General features: G+C 46.5%; 4 protein-coding genes and 1 non-coding gene across 6 annotated transcripts; 3 read left to right on the top strand and 2 right to left on the bottom strand.

Annotated features, from left to right (window-relative positions):
• Positions 1 to 1,069: 1,069 nt before the first annotated feature.
• On the bottom strand, positions 1,070 to 5,335 carry LOC101757958 (fluoride export protein 2). Its single transcript, XM_004983550.3, has 7 exons — positions 4,978 to 5,335; positions 3,450 to 3,933; positions 3,243 to 3,320; positions 2,848 to 2,946; positions 2,528 to 2,720; positions 1,991 to 2,418; positions 1,070 to 1,909 (listed from the first exon to the last, which is right to left on the bottom strand). The coding sequence occupies exons 2-7, from the start codon at positions 3,906 to 3,908 to the stop codon at positions 1,691 to 1,693; spliced, it is 1,476 nt and encodes a 491-aa protein (XP_004983607.1). The 5' UTR covers positions 3,909 to 3,933; positions 4,978 to 5,335; the 3' UTR covers positions 1,070 to 1,690.
• Positions 5,336 to 6,100: 765 nt separating this feature from the next.
• Positions 6,101 to 6,173, top strand: TRNAA-AGC. Its single transcript has one exon. It is a non-coding gene; the product is annotated as a tRNA-Ala (tRNA).
• A 1,395-nt stretch (positions 6,174 to 7,568) lies between these two features.
• Positions 7,569 to 13,062, top strand: LOC101757028 (SH2 domain-containing protein B). 2 transcript variants are annotated; one of them, XM_004983548.3, is made up of 12 exons: positions 7,569 to 7,820; positions 8,227 to 8,418; positions 8,689 to 8,889; positions 8,970 to 9,059; positions 9,294 to 9,368; positions 9,453 to 9,620; positions 11,056 to 11,394; positions 11,480 to 11,763; positions 11,890 to 12,019; positions 12,121 to 12,467; positions 12,554 to 12,619; positions 12,720 to 13,062. In XM_004983548.3, the coding sequence occupies exons 1-12, from the start codon at positions 7,644 to 7,646 to the stop codon at positions 12,751 to 12,753; spliced, it is 2,103 nt and encodes a 700-aa protein (XP_004983605.1). In that variant the 5' UTR covers positions 7,569 to 7,643; the 3' UTR covers positions 12,754 to 13,062. The 2 variants fall into 2 exon arrangements, with proteins under 2 accessions (XP_004983605.1, XP_004983603.1); XM_004983546.3 differs by having other exon boundaries at positions 11,857 to 12,019.
• A 188-nt stretch (positions 13,063 to 13,250) lies between these two features.
• On the top strand, positions 13,251 to 16,851 carry LOC101756614 (nuclear intron maturase 2, mitochondrial). Its single transcript, XM_004983545.2, has 2 exons — positions 13,251 to 15,992; positions 16,616 to 16,851. The coding sequence occupies exon 1, from the start codon at positions 13,384 to 13,386 to the stop codon at positions 15,613 to 15,615; it is 2,232 nt and encodes a 743-aa protein (XP_004983602.1). The 5' UTR covers positions 13,251 to 13,383; the 3' UTR covers positions 15,616 to 15,992; positions 16,616 to 16,851.
• A 6,041-nt stretch (positions 16,852 to 22,892) lies between these two features.
• Positions 22,893 to 24,843, bottom strand: LOC101756208. The gene has a single exon (XM_004983544.3). The coding sequence runs from the start codon at positions 24,038 to 24,040 to the stop codon at positions 23,138 to 23,140; it is 903 nt and encodes a 300-aa protein (XP_004983601.1). The 5' UTR covers positions 24,041 to 24,843; the 3' UTR covers positions 22,893 to 23,137.
• Between the last annotated feature and the right edge of the window lie 1,051 nt (positions 24,844 to 25,894).

The raw sequence follows: 25,894 nt of genomic DNA, 5'->3' as shown, positions 1-25,894 counted from the left end.
GGGAGATACAGGATTGTGCCAGGACAAGACCACTGTTTGTGCATGGTGGAATTGGTTAGCCACACATCAGATGATAAAGTAGTTGAATGGATCAAAAGCTCACCGTTTAGTTTTAACAAACAAGTTTGGGAAATTCTGGTTAGGAATTGCACCATACATGGGAATAGAGAATTGTTGAATAAGGTAGAGGATCAACTGGCAGAACTGGACCATCCATAATAAATGGACGGTTGTTCTTAGTTTGTTTTGTGAGGCTGAATGATGGCCATGCTTTTAAGGACTTTTGGCATGGCCAGGCTGCTTGTTCGTTGCACAGGAGCCATTCATTTTGGTAAAGCAGAGATAAGACAACTATAGCTGTACCCCTGCACTGAGTTCATTACTGTAGCTGCATTGGGAACAAATGGCAATGAGGGGTCAAGTGGACTTTGTTATAATGTGTTCGGCACAATTGACGGAATAGATCATTGTAAGCATTGTTCAAGGAATATTCTCAAGTGAATAATGTTCTTCTGTTGTTCTGCCCAATTGATGAAAAAAAAGGTGGATTTGCAAGTTTTCTCAAGCGAGCAATGTGCTGTCGCATCACATGCCAACGGATATATGAAACAGGAAACTTGCACTATCTTTCAACTAATCTTCTTTAGAATGATGCGGGCATTTCAATTTTTTATTCGATGGTTTCATATACATGTTACAGCTGTATGTATTCCAACACTCCTGTTCAGGAATGGTGTACAGATTCTTAATTACTCTCATTACAGCAAGAAAAAATAATTCTTTTTGTTGTGTATGAAACAAATAGTCACTTTGATTGCAAATTATCGTATGATATGCTTCTGGGTCTGAGCCAGTTGCATAAATCTTTTGTTTTGAATTAGGGAAAGATGTGACAAAGCTACTGGCCCTAGAAAGAAAAATGATGACAAAGGTACTCTCCAAAAATAACCTCAAGGAGGGATATTGTTCCTTTGTTCGACAGATTACAGATGATGCATTATATGTGATGCGACAGCACATTGCTCGCTGAGCCAAACAGGTCCTATCTATATGGCATGTAAGAATGTTGAACATCACAAAAACAACATATCTTTTCATTTCAGTATATACTGTTTCTTTTCGCAAGAGTACATGGCATCATAAAAAAAAAATCTTTTCTGCTGAAAACTGGCTATCTTGACTCTTGAGCCTGACAGGGAGAAGGATTAGACTAACAGGTCTTTACCTGGAATATGTCCAGATGTATTGCTATGAGACAGCATCACAACACAATTGGAGCTAATCCCACACTAATCGAAGCACCATATGTACATCTCACATATTAATGATACCATTTGGTTCATAGATACAGATGTACACATTTTGAACATACATATGCTTCATTCTCCTAGTCAAAAATTCATCCATACTACATGAATTCTACTGGTAAAGCTGAACTCCTTTTTCCTAGCCAGGTATGTATTGTGATTATTGGTCTATTCTGCAGAAATTTGTGCAGCTAAATTACATATTTGACCATGTTTCTCTCCTGTAGCCATGAGCCTTCAAGCTCTTCGGCTCCGTACCCTGTACTCCTGTTTAGCTTTTGACGTTCTTTCAAAGGACAATGACACAATCTTACATGTTCTCAAAGGTTGCATTGCGTATTTGAGCCATCTGCTAACATGATGAATCCAGAAGTTGCCAAAGGTCATCCATAATGCTTTTCCCAAACTGGCACAGAGTATATTAGAGTTCCCAGCACAAAAGAGAGCAAGAAGGTGGATGCAGCATAAACAAAGGCCCTCGCAATCTGTCCGCTTCTTCTCATGGTGTAAACTTCAGCAGCAAAAGTAGACACTGTGCTTAAGCAACCAAGGAAGCCAAGCTGTATGCCACTAAGAATTGTCATCGCTTGTTTTGTATGTACCTGTAAGAAAAATCAAATGAATCAGATGTACCCACTTCTTCCCATGGTATAAACTTCTGCAGTAAAATTGTTTGGTCATACCACTTTGGATGTTACAGCAAGTGCTGCCATGACGCCTGCAGCAAGAACATTGGCTGCAAGGGTCCCAATGGGCAGCCATTTGAAGGACCCCTGCTTTCCAATTCCCTGGCCATTGAGCCTTGCCAGGTACCAGCGTAGCCAAACACCTGGAGGCACTACCGAGCAGCCCATCCAGAGTACAGCACCATCAGCAAGACTACGCACCTTTACTACAGCCAACGCAATGCTCAGAATCCATAAGAAAGACATCAATATCATCATCACTGACAGAAGCACAGACTGCTTAGTCCTGGTATCAACCCTCCACTGCTCCCAGTCATATTTGTGACCTATTGAACTCCTCTCCCTGATGTATTTCAGGATCAAACTCCGTAGGCGCTCGCCTGTCTCGGCACCAATTGTGATGGACTCATTGACAATGAACATTCCTGAATCAGTGCTGTTAACCATCAGAAGGATGATTTTTGTTCTAACTTTGGTTAGATAACATCTAATTTATGACATATTGCACTTCATCATAAAAATATGATGGCATACCTAGTACTATGCCTGCTATAGCATATACCCAGTGGCCTCTGGAAGACAAGCCAACCATTTTCTGGTTCCACCCACTGAAAGTGGTAAGGCTTCCCATGTAGCCCGTTGTGATTCCGACGATAAGATGATTAGATATGTGCTGTATATCAGCCTTGAAGATGATCCCAAACCAGCCCATCAGGAAAGATCCGAGCTGGCCCATGCAATTTAGCAATCATCATGAGTTAGTACAGATAAAATCTCTTGCGGTTTCTCTCTCTTCAAGAATTATGTGACTCGATGTAGTGTTGTGACTTGAGCATTAAAAGGATAGTACATACCATATTAGAAGGAAGATCAGGGTATAGCGGGCTTTGGTCTGAGGTGAGTGCCAAGCATTCTGGGCCAAACAGCTTTTGGAGTCCATATCTTGTGAATACCTTATCATTATCAAAAGCATAATTACTCAATAATGCATCATAGGTAGTCACCCTGTAATAGCACCCTTGTCAGATCCTTCAGTCTAAACAACCACACACCAAAACTTGGTGCTGGCAAACACCTAAGTTGGAACAGAACTGACTAAAATAATATCAAAAGTAAATTTCACTGAATATCAATGATCCAGACTTCCATGAGTAGCATGAAACAGCAAGTATTGCTGTATTTCATTAGATAAGCATAGGTTAATCAACGATTAACACAGACAACCTCATGAAAGATATCAAAAAGTTACCCCGAAAAATCCAAAGACAGCTAAATGGATCATGTAAGCAGCATAATCAAGCCTCAGAGAAAGCTTATAAGGTTCAACCTACAGGAAAACCAAGGCAATTTCATGTCAGCGCCTATAGAAAAAATTACAGCCTTTAAGCAGTTCATCAACAGAGCATCATTTGTTTGAGAATGACGAGCAACTGCTCTACTCAACTATTATATGTACCTTGGTAGATGAATCTGCTGGAGCATTAGAAATAATATCTTTCGTTTCAACTGAAGATACAGGTGCTGCTGCAATTTTGCCATTGTTTGGCATCATTGCATCATCTGGAAGCGGACCAACCTTATGATGCTCCAAGGCATTTGCTATATCCTCATTAGCATCAACTTCAGGTGCTAAAATTCGACCACTTTCGATGAGCTGAGCTAGAACCGAGCTATCGACGTCTCCTAGCAATTGATCTGCTGACTGAAGAGAATGCCTCATTGAGTTCAGTATGGAGTCTCCCATCTCGCGGGAGAGGCTGATGGATCCCATTGATCCCTGTCTGCTGCTTCTCCTACTTAACATTGAGCCAGACCTAACAGCTAAAGGAGGAGCTGCTGAATCCATGGATGCACTTCTTGTATAACCCAAGCGGTTCTCCGCAGAAGCATTGCTCCTAGCTGAGGAGCTCTCCATTTCTGTTTCAGGATTGGTTCTTCAGCTATAAAGCCACAACCATCAACGAAAAGTCAGAAAGACTTATTTATGGCATCAGTAAGTATGACTTCATGACTCATAAATTTCCTTCCTTCTCTTCATATAAAAATTGCATGCCATATAAAATCATGAAGCATGGGAACCAAACAATGAGTAGGACAAATAGATAAGATTTGGTGCGTTTTCGTAGGCTGCATCTGGACAAATCGCATCACAGGTCAGCTCAATACACGGCTGAGGAGACTGGAGAGTTGTGTTCAAAATCTACAGATATCATTGTTTTCCCCTGCAGTCAGCATCAATTAGTTCACAGTACTCTCCTCCACATATCGAAACGGAATATTTCTACAAGTAATAGTACTGTCCTCTCCAAACATCCAAATGGAACTTTTATGAATGAAAGAAAAATGGGGGCCGTCCAGAGTTCTTGAAAGGTACAGGAAACTTTCCCTGGGACACATGGCACAAGCCAACCAAAAACGTGTACGAGTGAGAGAGAACAATCGTAAACGAAGACCGGAAACAACTAGTTGTTGCATGAATCAAAAAGTAGGGGAAAAGGAAAAAAAAGAAACGAGCGTGTCTGGAACAGTGACAGGCGCCGGTGCGATGAGGAAACAGAAACAAGTGGCGTCTGCTGATTAGGCTGCTCCTGAATAAACTACAGAAAAGTATCAATCCCGTGAAAGGTGCCGGCCTTTGACATCTCGACACTGATGGTGACTAATGACTTTAGTCTAATCTCGATACCAATTGTTAATTAACAACTAACTAGCCTAGTCCAATAAATCTAAAGGGCCTTTTAGGCTTTTAGCTGCAAAGGTTCCGCGGTCAACAAAGGTGGGAGGAAGATCAGCAGGACGGAGACGGACCCCCGCGACTACAGCTTCGACGCATGCATCTATCCTTCTCCTCTCCCTATTCATTCATGCATGGAGAGGGAGGGAGGTGGGGGCAGAGGGGTGAAGAAGATCTGTGAGATCTTCGGAGCGGCTGGAAGGATGGGGAGGAGGAGAGAGCAGGGAAGATGATGGAGAGAAATTGTTACCTTGGTTGGGGATTCGGAGAGGAGGGAGGAGTCGAGGCGACGGTTGGGCGGCGCGGCCGGTGAGGCGAAACCGCGAAAGAGGAGTTGGTTGCTTTTCTTCGTCTCATCTGGCGTTGAGGGCTTGAGCCTTGAGGCTCGTCCAGCATCCAGGACAGGGCAGATTTGTCACTAGTCAGGCTCAGGCAGGGCAGGTTTTATACTGCTGCTGCCCTTTTTCTTCCTCCTAATAAAGAAAGAAGTATTCCTGGGCGTACTTGTAATGATTCGCCAACCTGTATGACAGTAGAAGCACAAATTTGAGTTGTTTTGTTTATGTTTTGGTTTGGTGCACATGGGAACCGAATGAAATGGTGGGCCTTAGTCAAAAAAAAGAAAAGGAATCAAGTTACTTTTGTGTTCTGTTTGAGTTTTTATTACCTCCATTCTCTGATATTTGACGTTCGCTCAACGTTAAAGGAAGGAGGTTTTGCGATCATTTGCAACGGAACAAAAAAAAAATCGATGAAGTAACCAGGCACTCTCTAGTTTATTATTCTAAGCACTCATACACAAACTTTCTTATAATGCGAGCACCTCTTCACCAGACAGATAGTTTCACGAACAATGATGCCTAAGGGATAGGTGGCTTTCTGTACGGTGTGAGTCGCAACCACTGTTGGAGCTTGTTAATTGCTGGGGGCGAGAGTCAGTGGCTAGATACTAGAGCGCGCTAGCAGGAACGCAAGACGTCACGATTGACTCGAAGAAAAAGAAACCTCTGGTGGGCTTCTTTTTTTCTCCCCTGGCCGAGGCTGAATTGAAGTCATATAATCTGTAGGACCATTGCACCTACCCTACCCATGCAGATAGGTTTTTTTTTTTGAGGAAACCCATGCAGTAGTTAGTTTAATCGTAAACTGATATGCATGTTTATGGTTTAAGGCGAGGATTAGTCGGTGGATCCGGCGGCACGCAAAGCACGGTCCACGGCAGATCAGGTAGCTGCTGACCTCGTTGTTTCTCGTAGTCAATGGACACGGAAAGTGAACAGTAATGGGCCCGCGTTTGCATAAAATGCCTTATTGGGCCATGAAGTAGATCCACATATTTAAATTAATGTTTGGTTTTGTGCAATAACACAAAAGGGGATGTAGCTCAGATGGTAGAGCGCTCGCTTAGCATGCGAGAGGTACGGGGATCGATACCCCGCATCTCCATTCTATTTATTTTTATTTTTTTATTTATGGAAAATATTTTCCATGGGCGTGCTCTTGATATCGCTTCAGTCTTTTAGTGTGCGTTTTCTTTTTGCGCAGACTAGGCGGACGTGTTATGCAACTTTCATCTTATTGTGAAACATAAAATCCCCAAAACCAGCACCCTTTCTTTTTAGCAATAGCACATGTATTTCACTAGTGTAGGATTTTCTTACAAATTTACGTCCGTCTATAATAGACAAAGCTTAAAGAGCCTAGACAGTGGTGAACATATATAAATCAAAAGCGTCAGTTAGAACATAGTGATATACGGGCTATGAATCAATAACTATAATTGAAAATATTACTGAAACTATATGATTTTATTTTTGCACGAATAGTTCCACTAGCAGAGAATTGGCTTTCCATGCGCCCCCTTTTGTCCCGGTTTAAAGTTGGCTCGGGACAAAAGGTTCACCAACCGGGACTAAAACTCGATCACTGGTGGGGGGCTCACCAACCGGGACCTTTTATCCCGGTTGCAAAGGCTAGTGGGAAAAAAAGACTCTGAGAGGCCTTTTATCCCGGTTTGAAACACCAACCGGGATAAAAGTTACCAACCGGGATAAAAAGGGTCAAGAGCCTTTTATCCCGGTTTGTAATACCAACCGGGATAAAAGGGGGTCATTTATCCCGGTTGGTGTTTCAAACCGAGATAAAAGGGTCCCCAACGAGGTGACTGGAAGGTGACTGGAAGAGGATTAAATCCTCGAACCCTTTTATCCCGGTTCGTAATACCAACCGGGATAAAAGGGGGTCTTTTATCCCGGTTGGTGTTTCCAACCGGGATAAAAGGGTCACCCACTAGTTAATACAAAAGGATAGCATCCCCTACATAGTTAGATGTGGTGTGTAGGTGGGATGGCAAGGAAACTACGCGCGAGGCTGGAGTTGTGGGTTCGAATCCCACGAAACCTCTTTTATCCCAGATGGATTTTCGAGATATTTGCACCCTTTCTCTACTAGTGTTTTAATTTCAAGAGTGCCTGTTTTAAGTTTTAACGCTCTATCATGCACAGCACGAGAGGAGAGACAAGTAAGAGCGTGGAGGTACAAAATTCGATAAATAAGCTATTTTTTTCTCTAAAAATCGTTGAGTGGGATTGGGTTCTATTTCGTCAAAATTACTAAATTCATACTTTCACAACCGTTTTTCAGATTTGTAAGGGCAAATGAGCATTTCTCTCTGTACGGAGTATGTAGTAAAAGAAGAAAAAAGATCAGACATTTCTATTCGTCCGATCCGACGAACAGGAGCAGCCCAACCCCAAACCGACGGCTCCAGATTTCTTTCTCCCCACCCACTCCCCCCAACCCCACCAGTCATCAGCGAAGAAGAGCAAACCGTTAACGGACCATCCTTCAGTTCATCGCCCGAGCCGACGCGCCGAAAGGGGGCAGGCAAACCCTCACCCGCGACCCCTGGGCGCGATGGCGGCGCCGGAATCGGAATGCGGCGGGGGCGACGCCGGCTACCTCGACCTCCGCGACGTGCGCGTCGAGGTGGACCCTGGGACGGCCCGAGGCGGCGGGGGAGGAGGCTTCGCGGTCTGCTTCTGGCTCTACCTGTCCAGCTCCGCGAGGCCGTCCTCGGTGATCCTCCACCAGGTTGGATGGATTCTTCTCTCTCCACGGATTTTGGGCGGTGTCTAGGAGATGTCTTCTGTAGGAATTGTTTCCTTATGAGTAGGAGGAGACTGCAAAAGTGTGTTGCTTTTGCGGTCTGAATTGCTGTGCTGAGTGTTACATTTCGTAGGTGTTTAGTGCGGTTATATATCTCAAAATCACTCGGTTAATGTTCGATCTAGGCTGTACTTCCAGCAGCGCACTGTGCATAGCAAAATCTTCATCAGGAGCCAGTACTGTAATTTTTAAGATATGTGTTAGTTTGAGGGAATTTCGTGTTTACAGTTCCAGGGGAATTTTCTTCGTTGAAAGGGTATTCCTGGATTTTTCTCGTGAAGTTTCAGTATCAGAATCGGTGCTAAATTGGTCGGATTTCTTGATTGCGCAGGTCACCACGGGAGATGGCAATAAGTTGCCATTTCTTGCTTTAGGCGAAGGCAATAGACTGCTTCTTTTTCCATTGATGACGCTTCACAGAGAAGCCCCTGCTCCTGCTAGTTCCTATCCATGGACTGACACAACCAGTCTATCATCTACAAATGAATGCCCTCTTGAGAAATGGTTCCACATTGGGTGTGAGGTATGTTAAACAACCATAGACTCCCCCCTTATTTTATACCTTTGCATTTGTAGCCCCAGATGAAAATATGCATGACAGGTTGAACACGGCACCACACAGTTGATATTTTCCCTCGCTTTTATTTCTTTTGTGTAGATGTATTTATTGAAAAATTGTTAAATGTAGCATGTGTCAAGAGCTTTGTTTCCTGCTGTGTCCAAATGTTAGTCTTTCCTTCACCTTTCAGAACGGTGGATTTATTTAACATTGCTTTGTATCTACCTGTGCCAGGTTACTGAAAATGTTATGCGTCTTCACATCAATGGTAACCTAATTGCTGAGGCTCATCTTTGTTCCTTATCTGACGAGCAGCACCATCAGGATCATGCAAACAAAATTAGCTTATTTGGAAACGATAGCAAGCTCGAAGGTTATATCTATAATATTGAGGTGTCATCTGTACTAGGAACTATAAAAGAACAACATGCAAAGGTGATTCATCTAAGCTAATACCATGGCCAATATTTTGCCTGTGAAGGTGCTGATTTTGTGATATTCTCACTGAATTGCAGAACCCACCATTTAAGTTATCTATTGACTACTCAAGCTCTGATGGAATCGAAGAGGGTGATGATGGCATTTGGAACATTGTGGGTGGGAAGGTAAGGAAGATGCCTGTAATGTCATTTCCTGGCAGGATTTGTTCTCTGTTTGTTTTAATTATGTTACACAAATCAAGAAAATCCTGTGTGTTTCCGTAAAATATGCCAAGTAAAAAACAGCCTGAGAAATCACACTTTAGTTGAAGAAAATAATAATTAAAAATATTTCGAATTATGTATTCAATCAGAAATAACAACACAGTATTCCCTAATTATGGAAACCTATTGATGCAGGCATCTTGCAGGAGAAACTTCATATTGGAAGTAGTACTAATCAATGCTCTTGGTGAACCTGTGAAGGATAAAGAGGTTCTTTATTTGCTTAATAATTTCAAGATCGCATACTGCTTTATTTGTTTGTATAGTGTTCTTATCAATTTATACATCTTCTAGGTTGTTGCTTCGCTTGTCTATGCTGACAATGGAACAGCTGTTGAAAAATCAAGGGATGATTCAGAGCCTCCCTTGCTTATTACTTCTGAAGGACTTGAATACCCAGCTATAAGCAGGCCTCTACCAATTATTCGTGGATGCGCAATATTTAAACTCAAAATATCACAGGTGGGTTTCTCCGGATGTAAAATTTCTTTAGTACATATATGCAGCCGACTTCAGTTCATGTTCAACGCAAAAAGGAATTACATTTAATTATCTGGATGCCCCCTGGTGGAGCATACAGTTTTCTTCTTTCCTGCCTCACTGTTGGAAGCAGAGTTTTGAATGGTTCGCTTCAACAGTGCTATAGCCTAGTAGAGGCTGCAGCTGGTATGTTGTTTCGATAGTGGCCTGTACATGCAAAGCAGACCGTTGTAATTGCTTGTGGCATGTGGCAATAATGCCTTTTTTCTGTGCAAAGGCGTTTTGAAGACCTCTCTGGAAGGACCTTTTTTCCTGTTAGTTTTTTGTCCCAGTTTCCCTTGTCCAATTAATGACTTCCATAACTTTCCTTTTTGGGGTATGTGGGTGGCGGTGAAGTGCTAGAGAAGATTTGAGTGTATCATAATTGGTAGATGGTATCTCATGCTTTTTATATATTCATATTGATTTCTTTTGTATTTTGAAAAAAAATATCTGCACTGTATAGACTGTCTATTTAGGGTGAGAATGCAATTGCTAGAAATAGCTACAGAATGACACTTGCATACGAAGAAATGCCATCCCTTTTATACCCTTGTTTCTTTTTGAGGTGTCAAAGGATAATTTTCTCCGTCCTAAAATTTGCGAGCAGCCCGGTTCGAACCTGGGTGGTTGGGCTCTCACCAGGAGCCTCTACCAACTGCTCTACGGCAGTTATCTGTTTTGCATGTTTCATGTCTGTGTTAAATGGTCACCCAAACCGTTCGTGAAACCAGGCTCGGTGTCACAATATGGATCCCATTCCTGTCTGTGGTCGATAAATATTACATAATTCCAAATGAGATTCTCTACTCTCTATAGGTCCTCTCTTTATCCATTCCCTAGGAGCAATGTGGCCTCCAAAGATCCAATATAGTGGGCATGCAATGCTAAATTTATAAAATAAAATAACTCAACATAGTGCTATGTGTGTGATCATTGATACGTTTTAGATCAATCCAGCACAGGTGTAGCTGTTGGATCATTAGCAATGAGCAGGTAGAGAAAGTTGGTGGTAGGCAACAGGATAAAAAGGATTGTGATATGCTATACCTAGTATGGCACACAAACACTACATATCAGCTACTTCTGTAAAGTTTGGTTTGAGGTGCAACGAAAAAAACTTTTGAGTCTCCAGTATCAAATTTGACTGCTAAAGAAGATAAAATGTTCTTTACTTCTTACAATAGCAGTACCTGGATGCAGCCCAGCAGTTGCACATACCCACGACAGCATCCACAATCTACAAGTAATGCTCATATCCAAAAAACAAAGTTGAGCTGATTGCGCGCTATCTAAAGCACATGCATATCCATACATTTTTTTTATTATGATATTAGTCGCTTGATTTTGTCCATGACATAAGTCTGATTGTTTACAGCTCTCCTCCAAATGCGACAATAAGCTCTTCCGTATTCAATTCTCTACACTGCACATGCGGAGATATCCTTTTCTGGTGGCATATTCCAAAACAATTCGCTGTATATCTCGAACCCGCACCATCCGCCCATTGGGTTCTGGAAAGCGGGTGAATTCTGCAACGGCAGATGAAACTGACTTGCTCAATAATGGCCAAGGTTTAGGTAATGCTGACAGAGTAAATGGTCGCCTACATTCTCATGGCCAAAGTTCAGTAGTGCGTTTTCATATGCCCAAGTTTTCCAAGATAGAAGGCGATGGAATGGCGAAGGTAGTAGAGTCAAACAAAATACTATCACAGGTACATGAATGAGCTAGATTAAAGTACTTGCTCAGTTGTGTTTAATTTGTGATTTCTTGATTTGATAGTTATCATCTGTTTACAGAATAAGCATGCCAGAAAGATGGTGGTAAGCAAAGAAGCGCAGGATGTCATGGGGACAGACTCTTCAACATCCAACTATGACAGCTTTGATTCAGGAAGTTCTTGGAGTGGGTCAGATGGAGATGATATCGAAACCTTTTCAGATGCTGTGGTTTTCAGATACTGTCTAGATAGCACATATGACCGGTCAAAGTTTCTTAGAGGTGCAGCTCCTACTTTTAACAAAGATGACTTAGTAAAACTTGCAGATCAGGTCTCATTGTATAGTGGATGCTCCCACCACAGGTAACTAAATTCTTGGGCCCTATACTTTTGTTTAAGTGTTTCCTCACTCCTTGTATCATTGTAATTAATTTTTATTTTCTTCTGCCCTTCCAGAAACCAAATATTAATGTCTAAGCGATTGCTCAGGGAGGGTGCTGATACTTGGAGCATGATCTCAAAGAACAATGAACGTGCTCTTTGGTCATCTGCCATTCCTGGGATCATAACAAAATTTACAGACATTTCCCATTCTGTGAATAGGGGTTTGTCAGAGCAGGTACAACTTTACTCCTACACATGGCCTCTGTACCCCTACTCTCTACTTTTGTAATTAGCGGAAGAAATAAAAGTTCAATTGCCTGCTGTTTACTGCATCAGGACCTGGAGGTCTTAAGAGGAATTGCTGGTTGTGGTGAGGATATTGGAAAAGACGAATTTGATCGGCTATGGTACTGGTTATACCCAGTGGCTGCTTCGTTGACAAGAGACAAAATTAAAAAGCTGTGGGATTGCACATCACCTAGATGGATAGAGGGATTGATTACTGTACAGGAAGCTGAGAATGCATTAAGAAGTTCCAGGGAACTGTTGAAGGAGCCAGGAACATTTGTTCTCAGATTTCCTACCACCCGAAGCTGGCCGCATCCAGATGCAGGAAACCTGGTTGTCACCTACGTAGGCTCTGATAACTCAATTCATCATAGACTACTCTCTCTTGATTCCAGGTGTGTTATGATTGGCATGTTTCCCTGTCCTCTAGATTCTATTGGCAGTGAAGCTGCTGAATCTTACTCTTTTCTACTGTACACAGTGTTGCTAGGGCTGAGAACCTGCAAGATTTGCTGCTGCAGGAACCAGAACTATCCCAATTGGGCAGGTAAAGCATTCTAAACTTTGAATCGCATGTGCTGTTCCTTCCGGTACTGTACTTGCAAAACTGTTAAAGCTGTTCACATTCCAACTCCATTCAAACGCAGGGTTGATCGGCTCCCAACCGCCATCCGGAGATGATGCAAGAACCTGATTCTGGGTGCTATGAGCGATGAGAAGAGGGTCAGCGGCTCATCGCATCCAAATTCATCGTCATCTAAAGAGCATAGCCCATAACGTCCGTTGCCTGTTGTTACCCTGGACAACCTGTAAATCAATCCCGTCGTACAAAGAGAGGATGTTGTCATACTAGTGAGATCTAGTCTAGTTGCTTCAGAAATCAGAACAGTAACATCAGCGATCATGTACCTCGAAACCAGAGGTTTTCTGAGTTGCTCTTTTACATGTACATAAGCTGATGATTCATCTATCTGCAGAGATTTTTTTTTCTTTTTGGTTCCTTTTAATTCCTCTGATGCCGAGAGGAGATACTAGTATATCCTACACAGCTACAGCATGGCTGGCTGTGGCTCATTGGCTCGAACGACTTTCGCCCATGTCGGGTCATTTTGGGGCAAAGCCCATTGGATCGCCACCCATCAAAGCCCAAAATCCCTCTGTCTCTCCACTGGCCCGGCATCCCTCCCCGCCGCTCCGCCGCCGCCGTCGCCGTGCCCACGCCACCCACCCGTTCGGCACTTCCCCACCCCGTCAAACAAGGCCAAAACCCCACCACGCCGCCGGCCACCGAGAGGGTTTTATCCTCCTCCGATGCCGCCGCCTCGCCGCGCGCTTCTCACCTCCCTCCTCCGCCTCCGCGCCTTCTCCTCCATCGCCTCTCCACACCCCCACCCACCCGCTCCCCCACGGCGGCACCAGTTTCAGTTTGTCTCTGACCCCGCCGCCTCCACAAGCCGAGGCGTCCTCGGGGGCATCGGTGGCGCCGGTGCCGGGAGCGGGAACCCCTTGGACCCGACGCAGCTCCTCCGCGACGACCCGGTGGCAATCACCGCCTCCCTCTGGGTCTCCTCCTTCCGCGCCACCGCCGACTCCGTCTCCGCCTCGTCCACCCCCGCGCCGCCGCAGTCGCTCACCCCCTTCCTCTCGCGCCTCGAGCTGTGGGTGCTCGCCTACCAGAAGGCGTACGCCGACGAGACCGGCTCCTACCTGCCGCGCTCCTCCATCCCGGCCTCCACGCTCGCCTCCCTCCTCTCGCTCCGCAACGCCGTGCTCGACGCCCGCTTCCGCTTCGGCAACCGCCTCACCCCCTTCATCCAGTCCCCGCGCTCCGCCAACGCGCCGGACCCCGCCACTCTCTCCAAGCGTAAGCTCCGCGCCCTCCTCACAACCCCCGGTCCGCCGCCTTTCCAGGACCGCGTTGTGCAGGAGCTGCTCCTGCTCCTTCTCGAGCCCGTCTACGAGGCTAGGTTCTCGCCAAAGTCCTTCGCCTTTCGCCCCGGTCGATCCCCTCATGCCGCGATCCGCACCATACGCCGCAGCTTTGCGCCATACCTCTGGTATATCAAAGGCGACCTCTCCCCACTCCTGCACTCGCCTGATCCTGCACTTGTCGTCGGTGCGCTAATCCGTGATGTGCGTGATAAGAAGGTGGTGGATTTGATCCGCTCGGCGTTGCTCACCCCGGTGGTGACTGCAAGTGATGATGCTGCGGTAAAGAAGAAGACGAAGAGGAAGTACCAGAAGAAGAAGGTGCTGCCAGAGGGGGAGCCGAAGCCTGATCCTTACTGGTTGCAGACGTTCTTCGGGTTTGCACCGGAGGAGGCAATGACGCAGCCTGATTGGGGCCATTGTGGGGTGCTGAGCCCATTGCTTGCCAATGTGTGCCTGGATGAACTTGATAAGTGGATGGAAGAGAAGATTAAGGAGTTTTACAAACCATCCAAATCGGATGTTGTGGGAGGGGATGATGGTATTGAACAAGGTAATACATCGTGGCCGGAGTTTGTTCCCACGAGTGGGCCTGACAAGACAAGGAAGGTGGACTACATTCGATATGGCGGGCATTTCTTGATCGGTGTGAGGGGGCCAAGAGCCGATGCGGCAGTGCTCCGGAAGCAGCTAGTTGAATTTTGTGATCAGCGGTTCCGGGTCAAACTTGATAATGAAAGCCTCCCTATTGAGCACATCACTAAAGGGATCATGTTCCTTGATCATGTGCTGTGTCGTCGAGTTGTGTACCCAACGCTGCGTTACACAGCCACGGGTGGCAAGATCATAAGTGAGAAGGGAGTTGGTACACTGCTATCTGTGACAGCTAGTCTGAAGCAGTGCATCAAACAGTTCCGAAAGCTCGAGTTTTTAAAAGGAGACCGGGAACCAGACCCACAACCATGCTTCCGTATGTTCCATGCCACACAAGCTCACACAAATTCTCAGATGAATAAGCTTTTACTGACAATGGCAGAGTGGTACCGCTATGCTGATAACCGCAAGAAGGTGGTCAACTTCTGCTCTTATATCATAAGGGGATCTTTGGCAAAGCTATATGCTGCCAAGTACAAGTTGCGGTCAAGGGCAAAGGTCTATAAGATTGCATCAAGGAACCTTAGTCGCCCATTGAAAGATAAGAAAGGGCAGTCACCAGAGTATCACAATTTGCTGAGAATGGGCCTGTTGGATTCGATTGATGGTCTTCAGTATACAAGGATGTCGATGGTTCCTGATCCTGATTATACACCATTACCTAGTGGATGGCGTCCTGACCATGAGAAGATTTTGCTGGAGTATATAAAGCTCACAGATCAACAGACGTTGGAGGAGCAGCGAACTTGCATTAGAGAGGAGGGGCTTATAACACCACAGGACTATATTTCAATGCTTGTATGGGGGTACAAGAAAAATGCAGTTTTACTTCCTTCTTCAAAAGGGAGTGACACCCAAGGATCTACGGAGGACATTGGTTCAGATACTGATGAATTGGGTGAAAAAGAGCTAGGAAACGAGGGCCGTCAGGGTTTCCCAAAGTTTGCTGAGATGTCATGAGTATTGATGATCTCTGTAAACCTCCCAAGAAACATTTGTCTGGATGGTGACAATGAAATTACATGAAACCAAATGCTTCACTGCTTCATGCTCAAGGAGTTGACAGCTGCATCTGCCAAGACCATTGATGTCTCTTGGTTGACCGGTTCATGGTGGCCTAGGGAGATAGCTGCTTCCTGCTCAAAGAGATGACAGTTGTGCAGCTGCATCAGTCAAGTCCATTCCTTAATGCTGGAGACTATGGTGAATTATGTCTGGTGCTCAAGCATGAACTTTGACCTAGCATAACATTCATGGAACTAGTGAAGATTACATTTTGGCAACAAATTGTGTGCTACATGCAGAGCTAGCTACTCATATATCAATCCTAATGTTTAGTAAGATTTTTACCAAGCCTATTCATGCATTTAAAAAGTTGCATAGAAAAAAAATCGTTGTGTACACGTTCTATCCAAGTGCCCTGCTTGTGCAAACTGTTGTCTGTGTAATCTTTTATCAGAAGCAGATTTTGCAATGAAGAGGAAAAGAAGCCTGATGTTCATAGCACTTATGAGCCTCATGATGTGTTCAGAGCCCCTGATAACCTGATTGCTCATATCTCCTTGGCTTGTGTTTTGTTGTTCACTTATGCATTTTTGTCAGTTGATTGTGTTTAACTATTAATTTTCTTTACTCAAGTCTACTGTTTGCCGAATAGTTCGGTAAATAGTACTGTTCCAAAGCTGTCCTGTTGTTAGCCATATTTCGATTTGCTGAACATGGTTTATGATCAACAAAATTTGTTGGTACAAGCAATATTCTATTTTTGCTAATACTTGAATAGCCGCAAGAAACGCATATCAGCTGCGTTAAGTCATAATTTTGCTCTATGGAGCAATCATTTCTTGCATAATTTTTGCATTGCTCATTCCATCAGTTTTCAGGGAAAAGTTTGTGTTATTGTCAGTATATCTTGCAATCAGCACTGAACTGACCATAGTTTCAACTGTCTTCTGAAAAGGTGCTAGGAAAAGCAAAGGAACTCAAGAGGTAGAAGCCATACAGGACGCTGTACTACTAATCCTAAGTCTGACTTTATAATGTATACTGTCTAAACATTGTTGAGGATAGCATCATAGCATGATGAGACCGGTGTAATATTATAGCTGGGACAAACTGGCTTGCAGAGTAGCACTGAAGAACATGTATCACAGTATCAGCAATGTTCACTTGTTCAGTGATAATTAATGTTTTATTTGGGCTCCGTGCTCATTATCCTGACTGTTCTCTCCAATATATAGTGATATATGGGAATCACATTTGTCATTTTCTACAGTTGTTTCAGTGATCACAAACAATAAAATAATGTTCTCTTCCTTTGGTGAATTCTGATAAATCAGGCTGTGTAAAAGTAGCTTGTGGTGTTATTATGATAATTTATATCTGGTGGCAAACATATCTTTAGTAGTGCACATAGGTATCTGAGCTCCAAGTTATACCAATCTGCAGTGTTTCAAAATTCCTTTTGGGTCACTAAAGTTTATATCCTAATAATTTCCTTTTTGTCTTCTTCTGCGTTTTACACTACAGGAGACTGGTGCCTGCATGCTGTAGTTTGTGCTTCCTGTTACTGTTTGCAGTTTATTTGCGGGTTATTTTGTTCCATGTTATCGTTCTGCTGTATCAATCTGCCTAACATTGATGCTAACATCCACTTCCAGATCTAAATGCCAGGATGGATTTTGACGTAAAACTTGGGTCCCATGGAGCACATTGAGGTATGACAATTGTCTAACTTTACAAGTTTTCTGTTGTGCCAATCGATATGGTGGTCGACATGAAGGCTCTCAACAGTTGCCATGATATTGTTTCCCACTATAGACTGATGTGAGGCACTTGCGATCCAGTCTTTAGAGTTGTCCAATGTTATACCTTTTTATGACTGTTTTTATTCAGTTCCTAGAAAACCTCTTATAGGTCAGAGTCTGAAGTTTCCTGATAAACACAACATGGTTTGCTTATCAATGTTTAACAAACTCTAAGTTTAGCATCTACCCCTGGGTATAAAGAACATGGAAAAGCTTATATCCTTAGTATTTTACAATTTCTAGAAGATTTTTTAGTTTAGACAAATAGAGGTAGGCCCCACAGATTGGTGCTCTATAGATCAGCAGGAATCAAATTTGCGACCTATCATCTAACAAGGGGGCTTAGTGCCAACATCAAGGTTCTGTATCGCCTTGACTATCTATACCATGATTCTCAATAGAGCTTTCAACAGTCAGGCTCAGGCCATCTGATTGCTTGATCGATCTAGTGCCATCACTCTCAGAATCTCAGGCCGCCACTGACAGACTGCTCCCCTGCAAGTTTGGTATCTGACCAGCACCAACTTGCTATGAAATCAGGCTTTTTTGCCTGGCACTTTCGCGTGAGGAGGAAGGGTGGTTACTTATGTGGAAAGACGGCAATCTACCACTAATATTCCCTTTGACAAGACGCTCCCGCTCATTGGTCGTTTCAGTTTTCATATATATATAATGTTTCGGTTTCATATTTCCGCGGTTGGTAGAGGAGAGCAAGTAGATATGCTGGATGGCGGAGCTGCCCTGCCCAGCTTTATTTATTTGTTTTCCCAACATGCCATCGAGCACCATCCACTACCCGCTGTTCACCATAGGTTTTTCATTCTGCTGTGTCGAAGTTTCTTCCAACGCCTAAAAGCTGAGCGCCTTGGCTGTTGCCCCAGTGCGCACTGCACAGTTGACTTGTACCGTACAGCACTAATATGAGAGCACACTGTAGGACATTTCACACTGCAAAGTTTCTTTTTCAATGGATACATGCATGGTAGAAAAGGCGTTTACATACTTTTGGATTCGCTTCGAAGTCTTGCATTTCACCAATGAGAAGCAGTTTGTTATGAAATGCTTTCAGATGCTAAATTGCTGGAGAAGAAAACGATGGGAAGGGCGATGCTGATGCAGTGAGGACAAGATCTGCTGTACGGTTGAACAAAGCACAAGCTGTACCCGGGTCACTAATGGCAGACAAAATCTGAACTGCAAGTCTGCACGCTGCTGCCGTCGAGTATGTGTGAGGCAAGCTGACGCGGAAAAGTGCGGGGCGCGGCTACACCTCCATGTACGTAGTATGTCTCCTTTACTGGACCAGTGGACCTTACCGCGGCACCGATCGCCATCAACGACCGCGTGCCGGACGGGCTGCTATGCATTCCTCCGTCCCCAGAAACTTTGCACATAGTCCGCCGCTAAAAATTTGTTTACATGGGATGTCTGTCTTTGTTTGTGCAGCTGCTTTCGCCGACGTCTAAGACGAGCTTTTTGGCATGGGCGATCCGGCAGCCGGAGAAAGACGGAGAAAAGCGATGGGAACGGTGAGTGCAATTTGACCGGGTGCTTGTGTTGGTATCGCCACCATTCCGTGCCTGCAACATCGAGTCGTCTCGTCTCACTCTCCAGCAGTTCAGTCTGAGGTGAGAAAGGTGAATGGCGTACGGTATCTTGCGGTGTCTTGTGGCTTGCCTGACTGTGAGTGAAAGCCTCGCCGTGTTTCTGCGACGTGAATCCGTCGGCCTGGCATGTAGCGGCGGAAACGACGAGGGCGGTGCGTTGGCATCATTCGGGGAAAGGAATGGAATCGACGGGCACCGAACAATGTGCAGTGCCGAGGTAGGCATGCTGCTGGGACGAACCCGATGCTGCTGTGCCCCCAACACTGACCGGCTGATCCGGCACCGACGCAGACGCCGGGGCGTGTCGCCCAGCCCCAGGCCCAGGCTTGTGCTCTGCCGGCTGCCGCATCCAGTGTGAGATTCCGAGTCGGCGAGTGGCTTGGTAATCTTGCTTGCTGTTGCTGTTCTTCTTTTCCCCTGGCTCTCTTCCGCTAATGGGCGGATGATGATGCCGTTGCCACGCGCGACGGTGCGTGCCCGTCATGATACGAGCCCGCCAGGCGTGCGGCCCTTTCCATCATCCCCCGGCCGTCTCGCATTCCCATGGCGCTGCTAAATGCTACTCACAGAGGCCTATCCTACTGCACTACCACGGGCAATCACAGAGGCCTCGGCTCCTCGCGGCTGCTGCCTGCACTCGCGGCAACGGGCAGCGGCATCGAGCGCTCAGCCTCGCTCGCTCCCTTTGATGCTGGGCAACATGCGCGCCTCGACCTCCGCCGTCCTTGGACCATCCATGCACCCATCATCAGGGCCGGGGCGAATCGCATGATTCGTACACTCATGCAGGTGCGCATCGCCAGATCTGCCTTGGGTGCGTGAGGCTGGACGTGACCCTCTCGCATCATAAGCCATGGCGAACCGATCTTACCATGGATGCTACGGGATATTTGGTCGTCACATCACCGCTCGATTGGTTGGACAGCGATTTGTATGATGGTATCAGATCATCAGATTAAAAATGCAATTAAGGGTGGTTGGTTCCTCGAGCTAAAGTTTAGTCCGTATCACATCGGAGGCTAATTAGGAGGACTAAATATGAGTTAATTATAAAACTAATTGCATAGATGGAGACTCAACGACGAGACGAATCTATTAAGCTTAATTAATCCATCATTAGCAAATGGTTACTGTAGCAACACATCGTCAAATCATGGACTAATTAGGCTTAATAGATTCATCTCATCGTTTAGCCTCCATCTGTGTAATAGGTTTTGTAAATAGTCTATATTTAATACTCCTAATTAGTACCTAAACATTCGATGTGATAAAGATTAAAAATTTAGGAGGAGGAAATCGCAACGCACTGCCCCGTGCAGAGCTGCCGATCGCTCGTTCCTGCCGTGGCACCTGCGGCTGGCGCTCCGCGTACGGTGTCGGAGCGTCGACCACATCATTTAGCGAGTGATTCGTAGCTGTCTCAAACCGATCGTCTGCGTTGCACTGTCAAGGAAGGGGGGGCAACAGGCGACGACCGGGGCCGACGCGGCTCAAGACGGACGCGTGCCCGTCTGTTGCCGTGTGCGTGCTCGTAGCGAGCGTAGTAGTTGACTTGTCGCCACACGGCAGGGTGTTGAATTCGTTAGTTGAATCATCAGGCGACCCTGAACGTGACGCAGATCGTTAATAATATCTTGCGCCGCGTCCGCTCCGCCGTACTCCCTCTATTCTCTTTTGAGGATATTTTCAAAATTCAGATTTTCATAGTACTATTTGCTAATAATATGGATCACGATAATAAATTGCATCAACAATGAGAAATTATTGTTGCAACCATGGGAGGACTAATGAAATAAAATTTGTTTGCAATAATTAGATAATAAATAGAGTTATTTTTCTTGGTCGTTACCATTATTATCATAAGAGAACGGGGAGAACGGAGGGAGTACTGTACTACACTACGAGCTCCTCCTCCTCATTTGAACATCCGCAACGGAACAGTGTCAGAGCATCTCCAGCAAAATACAAAAAAAACTACCCTTTGAGAGATTTTGAAGATGAGAGAAGGCTCCGACTACAAAATCTCTTCTCCAATACCAAAATCTTTTTGGCAATTGCCAAAAACTCACCTCCTCTCCCTTGATGTAGGGGAGAAGCAGCAGCCCTCTCCACCCCTCTCCCCTATCGGCAGTTGCTCTTGGCGCGCCGGACATCTCCGCTCGCCCGGCGCTGTTGCTCCGCCAGCCATGCGCTGCTGCTCCGACCCTAGCCCGGCGGCGGCCACGCCCAGCGCCCCGGCTTCACCCCGCGCCTGCGACCCAGCCTCCGGTGGCCTCGCCCTGTCTTCACCCGCGCCGGCGACCCAGCGCCGGCAGCCCCTGCCTCCGGCTGCGCCAGGGGCCAGGCGGAGAAAGGGGCGGGCGCTGCTGCTGCTGGGAGGAGGCACGAGGGAGGAGAAGGGGCGGGCGCGCGCGGCCGGCGCTGGGGAGGCCGGGCTGGCACCACCGTCGGGAAGAAGATGGGAGGAGAGAGGAGAGGGAGCCGCGCCGAGAGGATAAGAAAGGAACCGGGAGGAAAAAAAAAAGGAAAAAGGAAGTTTGACATGTGGACCCCACATGCTGGGTTGGTACTGGATATTGGATTTCAGTAGTCCCTGTGGTGATAAAAAAATGCAAAAGTAAATATTGAAGATGGAGAGAGAAGATGTTTTGGTAGTGAGAGATGAGCAATCGCTGGAGATGCAGTTGGAGCGCCAATCCTCTCGCTCTCAGAATTAAAGGTTCCTTTGGCAGGGCTCCTCGCAGGGGCCTCCACATGCGGGGAGATGGAGCTCGAGCCGCGGAGCTATTTTTTTCTCCGCCATGCAGGCCTAAAACAACTCCGGCTCCTCCCAAACGTGTCTAGAAGTGGCTCTACACTCAATGTCGTTTGGTGCGGCTCCGGCTCCAATGTGCTCCGGCAAGCGTGCGGAGCCGGAGCGTGAGGAGCCCTAACACATCCCTGTGCACACTAGCACAGACCAGTTGTCGCCACTTGGCTCCAGGAACACAGCAGGTCGTGTGGTACGAAAAAAACAATATTGCCATCTTTGCAGCACGTTTTGCATCACAGCATCAGTGATCCACAGGGCAAGCATAGTTAATGGATCCCGATAAGCTCCTCTGCACACCTACACATGGCTGCTAGCCTGCTACAGACTACTACAGCAGCAGGTAGTGTTCCAAACCCGGGCCCCGATCGAACTGTCTGAAGAAGAAACCATTGAAGAGCAGAAGGAAGTACGCTGCTGACGGAAGAGGAAGGATCCAAGTCCAGCAGAACAGAGGCCAGGCCACCGTCGCAACCGACAACCACCCCAGCGAGTGAATGCGCGAGCAGACGCCGGCCGGCCGGCCGGCCGGCCGAGCTCAGCGGCTAACCGAATTACTGAACCAACGCAGCGCAGCGCAGCAGCGGACAAAATTGTAGTCGCGGGTCGGAGGTCAGAGCCGATGCCTCCCAAGTCGTCGCAATTGACGTCTTCCTTCCTCCCGAACAGATTTCAAAGCTCACACCAAGACTCTGTTTAATTCCCCCTAAAATCCCAACTTGGATAAAGATTTCTCGTCACATTAAACTTGCGGTACATGCATGGAGTACTAAATTTAGACGAAATAAAAACTAATTGCACAGTTTTGTTGTACTTTGCGAGACGAATCTTTTGAGCCTAATTAGTCAATATTTAAACAATAATTCACAAATACAAACAAAACGCTACAGTATTACTACAGTAATTTTGGTTGTTCAAAGTTGGGTAGGCCAAGTATTTAACTGTTCGAGCTAATCCAATCCAATGCCATGCGCCAATGAGCTAATGCACTGTTAGAATACTGACAAGATTAACTACGAACCAAAACAAATCCACCCAAATTACCATTGAACTTCTTCTTTTCAAATTTGCTTTCGCTCTCATTGCACCTAGCAGCTAGTGCCTACTAACATACATCATCATAATATCATCTTGGAGGTTAACAAAAGGTCGGCCAATTTTGATTTGCAGCCAAGAAGAAAAGAAGATCGGAGAAAGCACAAAGAAGAGGAAAAGAGATTTGACCGGCCAGCGAGGCGAGGCGGGCGAGGCCGCGCGCGTCATCGGAACCTGCCCATATCGGCGAGCTTACGGGAGGTGTTGCGCCCGAAGGACGCGGCGCCCCCGGCGGACGCGTGGCGCCGGTGGCTGTCCCCCAGGGAGGACGGGTCGGGGGGCTGGCACCGGCGCCGGCCCCCCGCGGAGCTGGGCCGGACCAGCGGGCTCAGGCACACCGCGAACCCCGAGATCCCGTCCCCGCTGGCGCCCGCGCCGCCGCCGACGCCGTGCCGGCCGCGCCGGTGGTGTTGCCTGGCCGGCGACGGCGAGGGGAACCACCAGCTGCTGCTGCTGCCCCCGGGGGACTCGGGCTCCTCGTCGAGATGCGCCGGCGGCGCCGGGAAGGACGCCGCCGCGGACAGGTCCACCGGCCTCCGCTTGCGGCGGATGATCGCGGAGAGCCACGAGGTGGACCGCCGGGGAGGCTCCTTCTCCTTCCTGCCCGCCTCCTCCCGGCCGTGCCGCCTGCCGCCGCCGAAGATCGCCGACAGGAAGGACCGCCTGAGCGCGGTCTTCTTCTCCTCCGCGGGCTCGTCGGCGCGGAAGGCGGCGGCCGCGGCGGCGGGGCCGACCTGCGGCGTGCGGAAGAAGAGCAGGTTGGGCTGCTGCTGCTGCGACGACGAGGAGGTCGCGTACGCGCCGGCGTCGGAGCGGCGGTGCGCGGCGTACGGCGAGACGGAGCGCGGGAACAACCCCCTGGCGGCCGCGGCCCCTTCCGTGGCGTGGCCGTGCTGGTGGTGGTGCCGCCGCGCGGGCAGGTGCGGGGGCGAGCTGCCGCAGCTGTTGCCGTCGCTGCTGGCCTCGGCGGCCTGCGCGCGCTCGGCGGCGAGCGCGAGGAGGCGGTCGCGGAGGCAGGGCGCGCAGACGCCCACCGCGTTGGCGTAGGGGTGGAGCTTGCACCTCATCTCCCCGCGCTCATCACGCCGGCCGGGGACAACGAAGGCGGGCGGGCGGGCGGGCAGGCAGATCGCAAGGTGCTCCTGCGCGAGGCACGCCCGAAGACAGGAGCGGCGCGGTTGGTTGGTTTGGTTGGTTGGGTTTGGATTTTTGGCGTGGCTTTGTATACCAGCGTTGTACCGCGCTGTGCAGCTTGGATTTTCCTTGGCCTTTTTTTCCCGTTCGTCCCTCCGTCCGCTCCGCTGTGTGGGAAGGAAAGGAGGGGGGAGTGGTTGGGCTGGGCGATGGCGCCGTAATGGCTGGGATTTATTTGGGGGAGGGGAGGACGCGGGGGGCCGGGGGTGCGGGTGATACTAGGCACTAGGAAACGGTGTGCGGTGGGGCCCGGCGCAGGCTAGTCTTGTTTCATTTTCTTTTCTTTTTTTAAGAAATAAGCGAAGGAAAATAAAATTCAAGTCTTCCTCTCGGAAAAAGTCTCGGCTCAGATGTGATTTATTTAAGCAGAATAGGTATTTCGGTCCCTTAACTTTGCGCAGAGGTTCAATTTTGTCCCTCAACTTTCATATTTGGTTTGAACTCATCCTTGTACTGATGTGTGGCTCCATATTGGTATGAAACTACTACAGAAAGTCCTTTTACCCTTAGCTCTTTTCTCTCTTCAATTTTCGCCTTTAGAATTACAATAATGTATGATCCAAAAATAAATATGAGGATACATATGTTTGCCAAGGGAATATGAATATATACATGGAGCATGTATAATGTACCACGAGTATGTGAGCACATGTTGATTTTAGAGCGTGCATACACACATTGAGTTGTATATATACCAAAAAATATGAGTAAATACTTGTTTGAGTATATATTTTGCCTATCAAATTTGTATGAGCACATGAATAGCTTTAAAGAGTACTGGTAGATACACTTTTTAGAAACTATATTTTGTGTTAGTTTAAAAAATATTATTGGGTGTATGTATTAAGGGAGTATGAGCACATACATGTGTTGACCTACATGAGCTATGGGCAAAAGAGACTTTTTGGATTAGTCCTATGCTAACATAGAGCACCGCATCAGCACAAGGACAGGTTTGACCTAAAAATGAAATTTGAGGGACTAAATTGGACAATTTGAAAGTTGAGGGACGAACTTGATCAAAGTGCAGGGAACAAAATATTTATTTTACCATTTATTTAGAGACCATACCATTCTCTCACAAGGGATCACTTGAGCCACTGATTTGCAAATTGCATGTCTATTTCCCATGAGTTGCACACTTGCGCACAAAAAAGAACAGTCAATCAATTGACACAGAGTGATTTCTTTTTTTTAGAAAAAAAAATTTGGCGCAGATTGCATAAAAGATAAAACTATGATTTTTGGTGAATTTAAGAAGTTTTTTACATTTTACACCAGAATCCATCATGTTCCCCTCTAAAAAAACCTACTCCCTCTGTCCCAAAATATAGTTACGTTTAGCTTTTCCAAAAGTCAAATCTTTTTAACTTTGACCAACAATACCTTTAAAAATAATTTATTTAAAATTAAAAAGTTACATGGTTGGTAACATAATTTTTATACTATTAATCTCTATGATAATATTTTCTCTATTCATAATCAAAGTTGAAATATTTGACTTCGAACAAGTCTAAACCATGCCGGAGGCTGACATTATGGGCCTACTCGTTCAATGCCGCACAACCTGACACCGATGGGAAATTACGCTGTTTTGCATGAAATCGCTACGATCCAAAACGAAACCCGGATGCAGGATGCGCAAATGAACTGCATGCCGATTCGAAAATACTAAACGGGAAACCCTTCAAACGGAGTTATTGCTCCCTAGGACGTCCATATGGACG

The sequence above is a fragment of the Setaria italica genome, chromosome IX (genome assembly GCF_000263155.2).
Source record: "Setaria italica strain Yugu1 chromosome IX, Setaria_italica_v2.0, whole genome shotgun sequence".
Taxonomy (NCBI): domain Eukaryota; kingdom Viridiplantae; phylum Streptophyta; class Magnoliopsida; order Poales; family Poaceae; genus Setaria; species Setaria italica.
The sequence above is the reverse complement of the archived record's forward strand: the minus strand, read 5'-3'. Positions and strand labels throughout refer to the sequence as shown.

Coding starts and splice junctions, on each gene's coding strand:
- LOC101757028 (XM_004983546.3), top strand. CDS start 7,644: ATGGCGGCGCCGGAATCGGAATGCGGCGGGGGCGACGCCGGCTACCTC. Junction 8,890..8,969: donor TAAAAGAACAACATGCAAAG/GTGATTCATCTA, acceptor ACTGAATTGCAG/AACCCACCATTTAAGTTATC. Junction 11,395..11,479: donor CAAACAAAATACTATCACAG/GTACATGAATGA, acceptor ATCTGTTTACAG/AATAAGCATGCCAGAAAGAT.
- LOC101756614 (XM_004983545.2), top strand. CDS start 13,384: ATGCCGCCGCCTCGCCGCGCGCTTCTCACCTCCCTCCTCCGCCTCCGC.
- LOC101757958 (XM_004983550.3), bottom strand. CDS start 3,908: ATGGAGAGCTCCTCAGCTAGGAGCAATGCTTCTGCGGAGAACCGCTTG. Junction 2,947..3,242: donor CTGTCTTTGGATTTTTCGGG/GTAACTTTTTGA, acceptor GATAATGATAAG/GTATTCACAAGATATGGACT. Junction 2,721..2,847: donor CTGATCTTCCTTCTAATATG/GTATGTACTATC, acceptor TGCATGGGCCAG/CTCGGATCTTTCCTGATGGG.
- LOC101756208 (XM_004983544.3), bottom strand. CDS start 24,040: ATGAGGTGCAAGCTCCACCCCTACGCCAACGCGGTGGGCGTCTGCGCG.